Source organism: Sus scrofa, chromosome 3 (genome assembly GCF_000003025.6).
Source record: "Sus scrofa isolate TJ Tabasco breed Duroc chromosome 3, Sscrofa11.1, whole genome shotgun sequence".
NCBI lineage: Eukaryota > Metazoa > Chordata > Mammalia > Artiodactyla > Suidae > Sus > Sus scrofa.
This window is the reverse complement of record NC_010445.4, coordinates 3,255,638-3,271,356: the sequence shown is the minus strand read 5'-3', so window position 1 is coordinate 3,271,356 and position 15,719 is coordinate 3,255,638. Positions and strand designations below refer to the sequence as shown.

General features: G+C 61.8%; 1 protein-coding gene across 4 annotated transcripts in view; it reads right to left on the bottom strand.

The window, feature by feature from the left end:
• SDK1 (sidekick cell adhesion molecule 1) overlaps nt 1-15,719 on the bottom strand; it is a 513,421-nt gene that overhangs the window by 56,482 nt on the left and 441,220 nt on the right. For 2 of the 4 annotated variants that reach the window (XM_021087980.1, XM_021087981.1), the window contains exons 30-33: nt 12,648-12,751; nt 10,122-10,192; nt 1,462-1,597; nt 141-200 (exon numbers count right to left, since the gene is read on the bottom strand). In XM_021087980.1, coding sequence (XP_020943639.1) covers nt 141-200; nt 1,462-1,597; nt 10,122-10,192; nt 12,648-12,751 — 371 coding nt within the window. The remainder of the gene's footprint in view (nt 1-140; nt 201-1,461; nt 1,598-10,121; nt 10,193-12,647; nt 12,752-15,719) is intronic. The other 2 variants (XM_021087982.1, XM_021087983.1) reach the window with 1 other exon arrangement.

The following is a 15,719-nucleotide window of genomic DNA, read 5'->3' as shown; positions in this document are numbered from 1 at the left end:
GAAGCAGCATTTGGGAGGAGAATTCTAGAAATGAGAGCCATTCCTCCCAGCTGGTTTTCACGGTCACTTTCCACGGACGGGCCAAGGGGCACTGCCCCGTTGCCCCCGATCACGGGGCCCCTGCAGGTGCTGTCACTTACGTGTTAGTTCGTACGTGGTTAGCGCGGAGCTGCTGTTCACGCTCTTGAAGCTGCTCTGGGCTGTGAGGGGCCAAGCAAAGCAGAAGCAGGGTCAGCATGCGGGGAGCGGGGGTTGCCCCTGGGACCCGAGCTGCTCCTGGCACGCTGCCCGGCCTGGGAGGGGGTGGGCCTGTGCCACCCCCTCCCCGATGAATCAGATCGCATGAGCACGTGGCACAGCCCAGCGCAAAGCCGCTCGAGAGAGGACTCAGACCCAGAGACGCGCTCCCGCAGGTGCCTGTGCTCGGGGAGGACCCCCGGCTGCCCGGGCTGAGCAGACGACAAAAGGGACAGGCAGCTGCGTGGCCAGCGCGCCGATCGGCCCCACCCTCTGAGCTCACGGCCTGCTTCTGCTCTAAAGCCCCGGGAGATGCCCATTGCTGTCTGGCCACCGGCAAGGGACACTTGGGGTGAAGCCGAGAATGGGGCGACAATTGAGCCAGGTCCTCGGTGGGGCAGGGGCCAAACTGCAGCCCCGAGACCCCAAAAGGGGAGGTGAAGGAGGAAGCAGGGGAGCTGCCTGTTTGCCCGTGTGACCTGCACAGGGATGGGAGGACAGGTGCACGGAAGGCCCAGAAGGCCTCTGATTCAACGGGCGGGGCCCCCCCACCGCTCTCGCCCTGACTCGGCACAAAGTGTCAAGGGCTGAAGTGTTTTCTGTGATGCTGTTGGGGACGCCAGGACAGGAGAGGCCTGGGAGCCTCCTTCTGAGAGAGGAGGGCGAGCGGCAGTCTTCTCAGAGCTCCAAACCGCCTCCGTGGCCGTTGGAAGGACAGTCAGGGCCTGGCCCGGGGCTGGTGCAGTGCAGGCTGCACAGACGCATCAGCCAGGAGGGGAGAAGCGGGGCTCCACACAGCTGCTCGTCCTGGGACCCCGGCCCCCAGACCCGCTCCATCAGGACGGCCCTGCTGTCCCGGAGCCCTGGCCGCTCCTTCTCCCTGAATAAAATCACGGCAGACAGGACACCACCTTCCAGCTGCACCCCCACCCCCCACAGAGAGCACCCCCTGGCCCTCCCTGAGCCCCCACCTCCTCCTGCCTTCCCCCGCCTCCACTGTCTGCTGGGCCCTTGTAATCACGCCTCTCTCTTCACATCCTCCGGGCAATCCTGTCACTCTGACCACCAGCTCAGATGGCTCCTCCTCCAGGCAGCCCCCCCAGATGCCCCCTCTGTTCACCGCACCTCGCTGTGTCCCGGGCTGTGTCCCTGGGGTTGGGAGAGCAGAGCTGCACCTCCTCGGGCCTCAGAGCAGCCCCCTGCCAGGAGGAGGGCAGGCCTCACCTGTAAGCTCGGCCCGCAGTGCCGACGGCGTCTTGAGCGTCTTGGACTCGGTGGCCGAGGCCCCCTCGTACTCCAGCTCCCGGTAGTAAATCCTGTACCCCTGCAGCAGGCCGTTCAGGCTCTCGTCCCTCGGGGGCTGCAAAGACACCACAGTCAGGGGACCGCACTTCAGATGTAGCCAACCACGCACTGGTTCAAACAGAGGGTTTCCAGCTTGTAGGAAGCAGGCAGGTGTCACACTGAGGAGGAGGGCAGGGGACTCGGGCTCAGAACCAGGGCCAGGGTTCCTGCTGCCTGTGTGTGGGGACAAGGCCGTCTCATCCACGTCCAGCCTGAATACCTGAGCCCCAGCCCAAGGGTGGGGACCGTGGCCCTGGTCACTGCTGGACAAGGAAGCTGCCTGTTCCCAGTAAAGCCAGAACCCCAGCAGAGCTGTAGATGCGACCTGGCCCTGCTTCATCAGCCGGCTGGCCCACCCCGTCCCTTCCGTCACCACCCAGGCTTGTGGCCGTCTCACCGGCCCGCACAGACCCCTCCACATGCAGGGGCGTTCCCACCCTGCAGGACTCAAGCAGAGCTGGAACCCACCCCTTCTTCATGAAGCTAAGATCATTTTTTAGATATAATGCTATCGCACCCTGAATAAACATAACTTTGACATGAACTGAGGAATCAGAGAAGTTGTGTGCCTTGCTTTATTGTGGGGGTTGGAACCGAACCCTCAGTGTTTTCTTTTTTTTTTTTTTTTTTGTCTTTTTGCTATTTCTTGGGCCGCTCCCGCGGCATATGGAGGTTCCCAGGCTAGGGGTCGAATTGGAGCTGTAGCCACTAGCCTATGCCAGAGCCACAGCAACACGGGATCCGAGCCGCATCTGCAACCTACACCACAGCTCACGGCAACACCAGATCCTTAACCCACGGAGCGAGGCCAGGGACCGAACCCGCAACCTCATGGTTCCTAGTCGGGTTCGTGAACCACTGCGCCACGACGGGAACTCCTGAACCCTCAGTGTTTCTAAGGTGTGACATCTGTCCCCATGGCCCCTCTTCCTGAGTGCCCGCCCTGGACCCCCGCAGGTGGAAATGCTGTGAGGGTCCCCTCACAGTCACAGCGCTAATGAGACAAAGGGGAGGTGGGCCAGCACGCACGCGTGGCTCCAGGTGGGGCAGGTGATCACAGAGCCCCCGGGGTCCCTGGCCACAGGCACGTCTGTCCAGGACCCTGTGGCTGAACCACCACCCTGACCGCTTTCTCCAGCAGAAAGCCCTCGGCCCCCTGGCCCAAGAGTTCCCTAAACGAAACCCAGACAACCGGGGTGCCAGGATCTGGGGAAGCCAGGAGCCCTCAGGAAGGGAGGTGAGAACAGGCGTGAAGCCCAGAGGTCTGACCGGGGCAGGATGGAGGGGGTGCTATTTTGGGGTGTGGTTTCTGTTTATTTTACAATTGGTCCCTTTCTGCGTTTTGGTGGACAAAGCCCTGCCATTGGAGAGGCAGGAAGCCCCGTGAGGCCCGGCGTCCCAGGCTGCCCTTGGCTTCCTCCAGCCTCTGGGTCGGTCCTGGCGGCTGCCCGCCCTGGTGACCACAGGGTCTCAACCTGCCCTTAAAACAGGGTGCTGCTGGCATGGCTTTTATTCCGATCCCTCCCTTTGGAGTTCACAAAACTGTTTTCAGGATAGCTTTTAGGGTTTTTTTTTGGGGGGGCGTACCACCCTCCCCTATTTAAAAATTGGCTCTGTGTGGGGAAGGTCAAAGCTGTATTACTAGTTGGTGCCAGAGACAGCGGCCGTGCTAGTGTCCCATTGCAGACACGGAGGTGGAGACGAAAGCCTGTGTGTGTGTGTGTGTGTGTGTGTGTGTGTGTGTGTGTGTGATGCACACACGTGCAGATCTAGTCCTAAGGTTGGAAGGTGGACACTGGCCACCTGCCCCTTCGACTCTAGTCCTGGCTTTCCTGTTGGCTACAGTTGAGACAAACTAAAGTCCTTATTCTGTAGGGCTTCCTTCTTGTTTTTGAATTCGGTTCTTAAAATGTTATTGAAATGTAGCTGATTTACAATGTTCTTTTCTGCTGTACCACAAAGTGATTCAGTTACATACAGACATATGTCCCCTCTCTTTCAGATTCTTTTCCCATACAGATGATCACGGGATACCGGATAGAGTTCCTTGTGCCACACAGCAGGTCCCCGTTGGCCAGTCGTTCCACAGACCTCAGTGTCATGAGCCAGTCCCAACCCCCAGGTCTTCTCTCCCGCCCCTCCCTGTCCCCTTTGGCGACCCTAAGTTTGTTTCTAAAGTCTGTGAGTCTGTTTGTGTCTTGTAAACGAGTTCATTTGGAACTCTTTTTTAGATTCCACATGTAAGTGCTATCACACGATACTTATTTTTCTCTTACTTCCCTTCGCATGATAGTGCTCAGGTCCACCCATGTTGCTGCACCTGGCGTTGTTTCACTCTTTCTGTGGCTCAGCAATATTCCACTGTATACAATGTATCCCACCTTCTTCATCCATTCCTCTGTTGATGAAAACTGCGGTTGTTTCCATGTCTTGGCTGTTGTGACTATTGCTGCTACAAACACTGGGGTGCATGTATTCTTCCAAATTTTGGTTTTCTCCAGATAGATGCCCAGGAGTGGGACTGCTGGATCCTCTGGTAGTTCTATTTTTAGTGTTTTGGAGGACCTGCCATACTGCTTCCTGCAGTGGCTGCGCCAATTTACATTCCCACCAACAGGGTAGGAGGGGTCCCTTTTCTCCACACCCTCTCCAGCACTTACCCACTGCTGACTTTTTGCGGATGGCCACTCTGACAGGTGTGAGGTGGTACCTCATTGCAGTTTTGACTTGCATTTCTCTAATGATTAGCGATGCCGAGCATCTTTTCACGGGCCTTTTGCGCATCTGCGTGTCTTCGCTGGAGGAACGTCTATTTAGCTCTTCTGCCCGTTTTTTGACGGGGTTATTTGGTTTTTTGATCTTGAGTTGCATGAAGTAAGGCTTCCGCCAAACCCAGCTATTACCACATATAATAGGGTTTCCTTTACCCGTCTCGTAGGGAACACAATGGTTGGAAGAGCTGGAGGAGTCCACGTGTAAGAAGACGACGAAAGACGTTTCTCCACCCCGGCATCTGAGCTGCGCTGCAGGTGCTCACAGATGCAGCCCCTGGAGGGCGGGGAGCCCCCCAGCCCCCCCGAGTCCCTGGGTACAGGTGGCAGGGTGGGGGCCCGCCAGGAGGTCAGAAGAGCTCCTCCATTGCGGGGGGGGGAGAGGGGAAACCTGCCTGCACCCCATCCCCGGAGCTCAGTGCTGGTCTGCAGTGTGGAGCAAGAGGATGCTGAGCCCTGCCTGGGGTGGGGGGTGGGGGTGGGGGATGTGAGTACAGCTTTAGTCCCAGCCTTGCCTTCTAGCACTTACCACTCACCAGCTTCACCAGCTCCCCTGAGTTATGATACAGGACGTGGCAGAAAGGGAGTGCTGGCTGCAGACCAGAGCATCAGAGAGAGTGGTACGGGATGGGCTCCGGAGCTGCCCCTCGAAGGGGGAGAGGCTCTGGGGGGAGGAGAGGCTGGTGGCAGAGGCGGTGGCTGTATGAAGTGGACCTGGGTGACTGGGCATAGGGATGGGAGGGGCCCAGGCAGCAGGGGGCAGGAGCTGCCCAGGGTGGGCACCAGGACTGAGCGGGGACAGGTGGGTCCTTGCCGTTGTTCACAAGGGCAGCCCCCCAGGATGGGCTGGACCCGAACTGCAGGGGGAGGGGCTGAACCCACTGTCAAGTCCGCAGGAGCCTGTCCACCAGCAGTCGTGAACCCGCCCGGGTTTGAAGACAAGCCGCGGGGGCTTCTGCTCCTCTCGTGTGACACTGTGCCCTGCACCCAGGCTCGGATGAAGCCAGCGTGCGGCCCGCGAGGCCCCGGGCCCTGTCTGTGTGGAGGGGGCGGTGGGGGGGGGGCGTCTTGATGATGAGGGCTCCCTCTCCGGGGTCCGAGCGGAAGGAGGCCAGCAGCCAGAGCAAACCACTGTCTCGAGGGCCCAGCCCTACAACCTCACTGGGTCCCCTTCCATCCCCCGCCAGGCGCTCCGACCTGGGCCGGAAGCCTGCAAAGGCCCAGGCCTGACCTGCAGACACACAGGTAGAGGTGAGGCTGCAGGGCGTTTACGTTCAGGGAGGGGGGCCGGGGTGGGAAGGACGCATCCAAAACTATCCAATAGGCAGGACGCGGGGGCTTTGGGAAAACAACCGTGTCCTTGCGGGGGGCCAAATGTGGCTCTGGGCCCCGCAAACACCTGGTCCCCAGCCTGTGTCCACACAGCAGGCAGCTGGGGTGTGGAGGGAAGCGCTGGAGGCCAGGGATGCTGCACAAACACATCCCGCCGAGGCAGAGAGGCTGCTGCGGGGTCGAGGAGGAGGCCGAGCCCCCAGCCCACCGCACACCTGCTGCCGGCCAAGGGCAGGTCCACATGAGGCCACAGGGCCCTACCAGAACCCCCGCAGGAGCCGTCCCAGCCCGGGGGAGGGGCCTGGTGGCCTGCCACAGCCCAGGTGGTGGCCTCACGGGGCGTGCCCTCATGATCTGCGGTGGCGCCCGGCCAGGGCGGCCTGCAGGGATTCTGGGTGGGGCTTCACCACACTTCCTATGCCTGAGCCTGCAAGAAACCTGTCCCTAGCGAGAGGCCTCTACGACTCTGGACGTCCTAGGAGGTACCAGCAGGGCAGCGCCACGTGACACGCAGAGTTCCAGAAGCAAGGGGCCCGTTCAGGCCCTGGCTCGGCAACCGCTGTGCGGGGTGGGCTCAGGCTGGCTGCCCAGTGCCTGGGCTCAAGCCCGTATCCAGTGCAGGCGGGGCGCACAGATGGTCTCGAGAGGATTTCCAGACCGGGAACAGTGGCTCCCTTCTCGAAGCCCTTGGCCCTGACGACGCTGATCCTAGATTCTGACATGCGTGTGCCCCCGGGGGCCAGACCTCAGCTGCATCTTGGTGCCCTCTACCTCCCCAGGGCACCTCGGACAAGCCTAGGATGGCAGGCGCTCCAGCGGGCTGGCGGGAGAGAGCCGGAGAGCCGGCTTTAGTAGGAGAAGGTGCCACCGCCTCCGGGTGAGTTCACTTGATCAGCCACCTGTCCGGGCAGATGTGGGGGAGAAGTCCGGGCGGAAGTGGGGGCCCCTCCAGAAATGCCTTCGGTCTGCCTCTGTGCAAGAGAAATTCTACCAGCAGGCTCTTTGGGGGGCCGGAGTGTTTTCCCAGTGTTCGAAGCCCCTGTTAAAATGCAGGTGGCCTGGTCAGGATGCACCTGGCCTTGACCAGGAAGGGGACCAGGAGCTGGGATGGCAGGAGGGCGAGGGCGGCAGGCTCTGGAGGCGGCAGGGTTCAGGAGGGAGGGACCCAGGGCTGGGAGGGGGCAGGACTCCCACCACGAGCCTCACTCCTGGAGAGCCCTTGGGGACAGGCTGGGCTGGGCGCTGCGGGCTTCCCCAGACAGGACACGTGGAAGGGGGGAGTTGGGCGGCTCCACTTGGCTCCTGAGGTGGCGCGGAGAGTAAAGCAGAGCTGGGTCCCAACTGCTATCGTCCTGAGGTCTGAGCCTGAGACTTCCCAAGACGTCTGCTTCCCGGAGGGCAGAACGCGGATCCCCTCCGATGCCCGTGGCATCAAGTCCAGATGTGTCAGGAGGACCCAGGGAACCTGGCTCCATCGCACCTGCCTCTGCAACTCGGCATCCGATCCCAGGGGCTGTCACGCCCTGAAGCCTTTGCTCCGGCTGCCATGATGCCTGGGTGCTGGTCCCCCTGCTGCTTACTGGGGGAGGACCGTCCATCCTGTGACCTCCCACGCCCTCTGGACAGAGTCGGCAGTTTCCTAAAGCACACAGCACCCAAAGTCCTGATTGGAAGTTTCTCAAGCCCTGGAATCTGTCCCGTTGACATCTGGGTGCTCAGCACCCAGGCTGAAGCTGGTCCTCTGTAGACGGACGATGGTGCAGGTGGGGAGGAAAGGAATGAAGGCCAGGACGTGTCCCGAAGAGGCCCCTCTGCCTCGTCCGCTCTGCCCAGGTGGCCACGACGCTCCTCATAGGAGAGCAGCCCTCACGGCACCGAGCCTCCCTGGCCGGCGTCTGCAACCTGTCCTTGGGACGTTTCCTTGGCTAGCAAACGGTCGCAAATCCCCTCACAGAACATCCACTGCAGCCACACAAGGGGAAAGGCACTGGAGTGACAGACTGTGTGACCCACTGGAGGTTTCCGAACAGCCAGCTGAAGGGGTGTGATCAATTCAGAAACGTGGACGCCCGTCGTGAGCGGCCCTCAGTGCAAACAGAGAGCTGCCGCTGCCTAGAACAGACTCGTAAATCCTTAGACTCCACAGCAGGGGAATGAAAGGCACAGATCGATTATCCTACTAGGAAGAATCAGATCTGACAGAAGGCCACGGGGGGCCCGTTCACATAGGTCAGTGGCCTTGAAAGGACAGGCGGTGTTTGCATTTTTAAACAAATTAACTAAAAAAAAAGGCTTACAGGTGAAATAGTCCATACGGGATGCAAATCTATAGTTAAACGTAGTCTCTTTGTTCTGTTGGCTCTGATTTAGCAAATGACTCGATTTTAATTTTACTTCAATTGCCAGGCAGTTGACAGGCATTTATTTCCACACTGCATCATTGTGGCCATCTCCTGCTCGGGCTTCTTGCAATTAGTTCATCTTCCTGGGCTCAGAAGGGGGACAGCTGATGGATACACACGCCAAAACCCCTTTGGTGCAGCTCTCGCCGCCTCAGTGTTCCAACCGCAACCCAGGGCTTGGAGCCCGGTGGCTGGAGGCAGGAGAGCCAGGCTGGCAAGCCAGCCTTCGTCCACAGCCACTGTTTGGTGGTGATGAGATGCCACAGCCCTGCGCATGGCCTCTACAGAACAGGTGCTCACCTAGGCACCGGGCAGTCAGCCCCACAGCTGCAAATAAAGCAGGAACCTGGCAGAATTCAGCACGGGGCAAGGATACCCCTGCTTTTGACTGACCATGGCAGTGGAAGGTGGGAAGCAGAGGTGCCTGGGACCTTCAATTTCCATGCTGAGTGTTTCCAGCTCCCACTAGAGGACCTGATGGAAGTTAGGGGTGTGGAGGCCGAAGGGGCCTTGGATCTGAGACCTCGCAGTGACCTTAGGGGGTCTGACCTCCTGTTTTGACAGCGGAGGAACCTGGGGCCGGGGAGGCCGGTGGTGGGCAGAGACGTGCACAGGAGGCCGGGCCCCTCCTGTCCCAGGCCCGTCCTGTCCGGGGCTCCTCGCCCCGGCGGCGGCTTCCCCATGTGGGGCCTGGCTGATGCTTCCTGGGTCCCCACGCCGTACCCAGGCTCCAGTGAGGCTGGAAACGGCAGAGCCCCCCAGCGCTGAGTTGGCGGCTCCCCAGGAGGACATCTGGAAAGGCCTCCGATCACCTTTGACGTTCCCAGCCCTGAGGCGCTGTCCCTTAGCCACAGAGGAGAGGCGACGTGGCCCAGGAGGACTCGGCCGCCCCCTGAAGGAGCCTCTGCCCTCTGAACAGAAGCCCAGTCCGTCCAAACCCTGAGCTCCATCCTTGGACAAGCGGCGGTGTCCGGTCAGGCTGAACCCTATGAAACTGCCACTTCTGTCCTGCAGACCTGCTCCGAGGTCACACAATTCCACCCAGGACGTCCTTGTGAGGCCCAGCTGCAGCTCCAGCGGAGGAAGCAGGAATCTTCGCTGGTGTGGGGTCATCACTTTCGCAGTTTAGGGGACACGGTGGTTCTTCCAACACTCAACCCTGACCGTCTGGCCCCCAGCACCTCCGGCCCCGCTACCTTCAGGCTGACCCTTGGCCTCCACGGCGGCGGGGGGTCGGGTGGGGGGCACTCTGTTCCCCGTGGGGCCAGGGCAGAACCCGTCCCCCAGGGCCCTGTGGAGGGTGCCAGGAGAAGTTCCCCGAGCGCCCACCCCAGGATGGCGGCCCCCCTTCCGGACGCAGGACCTGCCGCCGTTGGCCAGAAGCCGTGGCCACGCTGCCATCACTGCCCTTGGCCCAGCTCCGCCCTGCTCCTGCCCCAGCGCCCAGGCCCCGCTGGGCTCGCGCTCCCTGTGGGCCTGCCCCTTGGTGACTTCTGTCCTCGATGCACCTCACTGTCGGCAAGAGTGACCCAGAGCGGGCAGTGAGGGGAGGACCGCGTTCTTTCAGTGTCACCCAGGAGCACCGCTGACGGCCCACCGAGGTCACGGCGCTCTTGCGGAGGATGCGCCTCTGTTTGACCAAAGACTAGGACTGAGTGAAGATGCAGGACCCTGAGGCTGCCTCGTCCGGTTGCACATAATCTCTGCTGAGCGATAAGCCTTCAAGGCGGGAAGCAGTCTGGCCCTAGAAGCCCTGCTCTGCCTGCACCTTTCCCGAAGCCTGGAACATTCAGCCTGTCCGGGCCTGTCCTGCCTCCTAAAGCGCAGAGCTCCGGGCACGCTGCGTGTCACCACAGCCCTGCTTCCCCGTCTGGGATGTCACGCTCACAGCCTCCTGCACGGGGTGCAAGGCCACCTGGGCTGCTGGGGTGTCCCCTCTCCCGCGCTCAACCCCGACACGGCCCGGCAGGTGCCAGCTGCCCGCGCTGCCGCAGGACCGGGCACCACACGACACCCTGGGAGTCCCGGCCCTTACCTGCCATTGGACCAGAACAGACGACGTGGTGTGTGGCGTCACGGAGACGAAGCTTGGAGGCTCTCCCGGAACTGCAGTCCAAGGAAGGAGAAAGTGGGGGTGAGCGGGTTCGCCTGTGCTCGGTGGGCACCGGGCCAGCTCCCCAGTGTGGGGAGGAGGCAGGGCCAGCTCCCTGGAGCCTGGGAGGCCCAGGAGCCAGCATCCGGCCCCCGCATCCCATGGATGCCCTTCCCCCACCTGCCAGCTGGCGTCCAGGAGAGAAGGTACCCAAGCCTGGACAGGTGACCACAGACTGTGTCCCCTGACAGAGCCCCCTGCCGAGACACACAGGTGAGCCTGGATCACCACGGGGGTTGCTCACACCGGTTCCCAGGCCTCCTCGCCTCCGCCCCCTCCCCGCCAATCCCTGGAGGAAGAGTGTCATTTTTGGAGGCATTCAGATCCGCGTGACTTCTGAACAGGAAGGACCCGTGACCAGGCCAGGCCACAGTGCCCTTGGCTTGAAACACTGATGTCACTATCAGGACAGCTGGCTGACCTCCACTGGCTGGAGGCACATCTGCCCTGGTCTGGGTCTTGGGGCAGCTCTGCTTTGCTCTCTGGAGGAATGAGGTCAGTGTGCCCCCTGCCCAGAGCCATGCCCAGAGCCCGGGAGCAGCTGTCACGTCCAGCGGCCCCTCCTGGACACCTGTTCCACACCCTGGCGCCCCCTGAGGCTGTGCCCCCCCATCCCAGCAGACGCACTGACCTTCTCACGCTCCCTCCCCACTCTGAGATCTGTGTTCAAAAGGGGTCTCGGAGCAGGAGACTCAGGACGGCTCCCACCCTGACCCATGCGTGTGCCGGGCACCCCCACTCCACCCACCATCCCAGACTCGGCCCCCAGACCCCTGCTCTGTGAGCCTCCCCGGCACCGGGGCCAGGCCTCCTGGTCCTCCTGCTGGCGCACGTGGGACAGGCCCCCATTGGCCACACCTCCAGGCCTCCCGTTCTGCCTCAGGGATGGCTCTGTGCCCTGTGCCCTCCTGCAGTCCCGCCTTAAGGGCTTCGGCCAGCGTGCTGATCACAAGTGACCTGATGACAGTTACAGGGCAGCCGCGGCATCCCAACCTCCGTAACAAACAAACCATCCCCAGGCTCAGAGGACCCTTCCTCGACACGGGCCCCCACCCCTGGAGTCAGACCCTGCCTGTCAGCCTCCGCCAGGGCTTGGACCTGGAGGCACCCAATGACAGCGCCACGCACATCAACGGCAGAGAGACGGCAACTCTCAGAAACAGAAGACAGGACAACTCCGTAGGCGCAGCAAAGGAGTGAGCTGAACATCAGAGGGTGGAGCGGCCGCCTTCTGATGGAGCCTGTGTGGGGTGGGCCTCCCGCTTCCCGCTCCCTGACGCTTCTCCGAGGCTCGCCCACAAAACTGTGTGTTTTCTTTCTTCTAAAAGGGAGTGCTTAGCCGAAGGGTGTGTTAAGCAGAGGATTAAAGTGGGAGCCACAAGAGAGCCTGGGCTCCTCCAGGGCCAGGTCCTGTCCTTCTCCCTGTGGGTCTGGCTGCGGCCTCCCGCCCGCACAGTGGGCACTGACCGCAGCACTGGGATCCCAGGGCCAGTCCCGGGAGGGAGGCTTCCGCTGTGCAACAAACCAGCCCCGCACATTTGTCAAGAGGAACCCTCGGTCGGTCCTTCAGGTCACCTGGGGCCGCGTGCTGGAGCAGCCACCCTCCCAGGTTACAGAAAGAGCAGAGCTGAAGACGCGAGGTCCCGGGGCCCGGCCTCCGGAGATGGGCTGGTTTGAAAACAGTTCTGCTGCTGCATCACCGGAGAAGACAGCGCTGGGGGCAGGTCTGGGGCTTATCATACGGCATAGCTGGGCGAGCGACGGGCTCGGGTGTGCCGTCCGGGAGCAGAGCCACAGCCCTGCTACCCAGGAGCAAAGCTCTCCATCTCAGGCACCTGCCTGTCCACTGGGCGGGTTCGAGGGCATGGTCTCCCGGCTCTCGCCAGGGCCGCCCAGGTCATCACACAAACTCACAACGGCTCTTCAGCCCCAAGTCTTCCGAGCAGGACGGATCAGGTCAAAGGCCACCGGGAACTTTTAGGGGGGTCTTACTTTTATCACTTAACTGTGGTTTTTTTTTTTTTTTTTTGCCAAAGGGCAAGACTGGGATGGCTCGTGAATGAGAAAAATGGGGACAAGCTTTTAAAACCCAGCTACCCATGACATTTGTTGTCAATGACCCTATCAATTATTCCATTTCTGAGATGCTGATGGATCACACGGGTTTGGAAGCTAATCAGAGAGACTGCCTTCCATGTGGAAGCCTTCATTTATGGCTCTGGGCTGTACAGGGGTGCCCGAGCTTCTGGCACTAATGAATTCCACCGCCACTGTCCCCGCCCTTGGGTGACCCCTTCCTGGCTCAAGACGGTGGCGGGGTGGGGGCCTCTCTCCAGGGGCCACTGTTTCTGTACAAAGGCAGCAGCGGGACGTGGGGCACCCCTCTGCTGGCCGGGCCCCGTGGCTCACCGTCCTGCAGCGTGGTCACCGGCTCCGTCTCCACGCTGAAGTCGCTGTCCCCAATGTCGTTGGTGGCCTTCAGGCGCAGCTTGTAGGACGTGAAGGGCCTCAGCCTGAAACACGGAAGAGACCAGTGACCACGAATCAGTGACCAGTGACGACAGAGACCTTCCCTGCTCGGCCGGGGGCGTCTCCCTGCCCCCGAGCCCTGGCGTCAGGGAGCCGTGGGCGTTCTGGGCTTAGGTCAGTGGGACCTTAGCACCCTCTGGGGACCAGCCCTCTGACCGCAGCACTGGGGAGACAGGAGATGGGGGAGCAGACCTTCGGGGCAGGGTGGAGCTTTCAGGGGAGGGAGTCTTCCGCTGGGGGTCCTGGCGGGGGAACCGCGCTCCTGTCACTAGAGATGCTCTGGGGAAGCAAGGCGCTGCTCTGCAGAGCTCGCGGGAGTCCTCCGGGGCAGCTACACACATCAGCCCTCGCGCTGGTCTGAGCTCCCGCCTCGCTCACCCTCGGGGGCGGGGGTCTGAGCTGGGGGGGCCTGGCCCCAAGGGCTGCCCAGGCCAGTGCAGGAGGGCCCACGGCCCCCTCCTCCCTCCCGCTTACTGACCAGACGTGGGGCCCAGCGCTGGCCCCACCTGACCCCACGAAACCCAGGCGCCAGCTATGCGGAATAGTGCCTCCTCATTCCCATTTCGTGGAGGAGGCGAGCGACCCTTGCCCTCTGCCAGGGCCCTGGGGCCTGGCTGGGGGCACGGGGACAGGGGTCTCGTCTTCAAGCAACATTTACCTGCCCCTTTGCGGAAGACCAAGACGAGGTCGCTTGTCCACGTGGAAAAAGGTCCCCCCTCAGCCCCTGGATGAGGTTCTAGGGACACTCATTGCTCCCTCCACCCTCGGACCTGGTGACAGCACTTCAGACCCCCTCCCTCGCCGCCCCTCCCCCGCCTCCAGTCTGGATTTCCTGGGTCTCCCGTGCTCAGCCCAGTGGCACACGACAGCTGAGACCTCGGAGACATGCTTCCCTGTGGACGACGCAGGCCCCGTCCCTCGGCAGCGCGTCCCTGGCTCGCCCTGCGCAGGACCGGGCTGGCCGGCTGCTCCTGGCCGTCCTTCATGTTGAACTTGGACGTGAGCAGGGAAGGGAAGGGCACTCCCTCCTCCCTCGCGGACGAGGGCCCCGCCACCTCCCCATCACCCGCAGCAGGACCAGACTGACCCCGTGCCCCTCCCCTGTCCCCTGGGTCCAAACAGCCCCAGGTGTCCTCAGCCCCCCGGCTAAGCAAAGCCCACATCAGGTTGAACCAACCCTCTCTCGTCTCCCAGTCCAGCCTGCAGCCCAGTGGTTCTCAAATGGAGTACCATGGAACCCCTGGGCATCCCGGGGGTCCCCACTCCCCAGCCTCAACCAGCAGTGGCTCCCCTTCCAAGTGGCCTTTAATTGGCTCTGAGTCATACTTTGCTTAGAGACAGGATTCTGCTTTTTTTAAAAGAGAGTGACAACTGTTTTTGGAAAGCATGATCAGAAAACGTTCCCTGATTTGTTTTCATACGGCCACGCCCGCGTGACACTGACCACAGGGGTTCTCTCCCAGCAGACGCCTCAAGGGCTGCTCCACCTCACAGCCTGCAGAGCGGCCTCACCCTGCAGGTCCCTAGTCCATTGGCAGGAGGGTCTCCGTGCCTCTGCGCCCCGACTCCATGGCTGGAAGAGCAGGGACCAGCCACTTGCCTTGGCCCCGCTTGAATGGAGATGCTTCTGAGGCACCCCCCAAGAACCGTCTCTGGTTTCTGGGAGATACCCCTTACTAAGTCAAAACACACGAATAACTTCCCCTCTGTCCCAGCTCCCCGGGTGACTCCTGACGTGGGCGGCAGCCACGTGCCCTCTCGCTCAGCCTCCAGTCCCGTCCCTGAGCCCGCACATCTGCACCTGCTCCACCTGCTCGCGTCCCATCAGAAGGCAGGATGGCGCAGCGGCTGGGAGCGTGGACTCCGCAACCAGAGCCCCTGCTTCGGACTCCTGGCGAATCTGGGGCAGGTGCTCTGCCTGGTCCCCTCCCTGACAAGGCCGCCACTGTCCTCCACACCCCTAGCGTCTCCTCCATCACAATGTGTAGTTGTTGGTTTGTTTCCTTTACAAGACTTGGGACTCCTTGGGGACAGAGACCAAGTAGGAGCACGGTGGAACCCTGGGCGTCTCGGGCCCCCACTCCCCCAGCATCACCCAAGAGCACCAAGGGCAGTGCCTGGCCCAGGAGGTGCTCGGGGGACACGGGTGAAAGGAGGAACGGCTGGGGGTGACATTATCTATCTCTGAAGTTTCCTGGGAGGGTGAATTAGAGGACACCTGAAAATCAGCCCAGGGCCTGGCATGTGGTAGGTGCCACAGCAGTGACCCTTGTCTTTCTGTGTGGCACTTACATCTGTCTGGTGTATTCCTGTTGAGGACGGCAGTACACACGCCTTACTACACTATACTTGGTACTTCCGGTTCTCCAGCGATTTTGGGATCTGAGGCCAGAGGTCATGCTCGTTGAAGGCCACCCTTCCTTTCCTGACTTTTGGGGTCCTGAAGACCAGGGAGGGGCACGGCAGGGAGCAGTGAAGGATGTCCCACCGCTTGCTGGACGGGCCCAGGGCTGAGATGGGGCTGGGCAAGGAGGCAGGGGAGCAGAGCTCCAGGCACCGCCCTGCAGCCTGCTTGCGGTCACAGGAATGACCGCTGCCCGGGGAGTCGCAGGGGACACAAAGGCATCTGAGTAGGATGCCCTGCCCTGAAAACCGGGAACGAATGACCCATGAAGGGGGCGGCCAGCTCATGGGCGAGGGCGATCGCGGTCACCGCGTCCCTGCCGTGGGCTCCCGCCTCTGCAGCCTCCTCCTCTGTCTGCGGAGCTGCTCGCGGCCCGGGACTCCCTTCGACGACCCGAACACACCTCATCTCGCCTGCATCCCGCCCCCTCGCTCCTGCCGGGCCCCGGGGCAGAACGGGGCCTCCACGCCCACTTGATGAACGAATAAGGAACAAACCCTCCAGGCCTCCTCGCGCCTCCTCTCTGAGTCAGCCAAGCAGGAAATCAA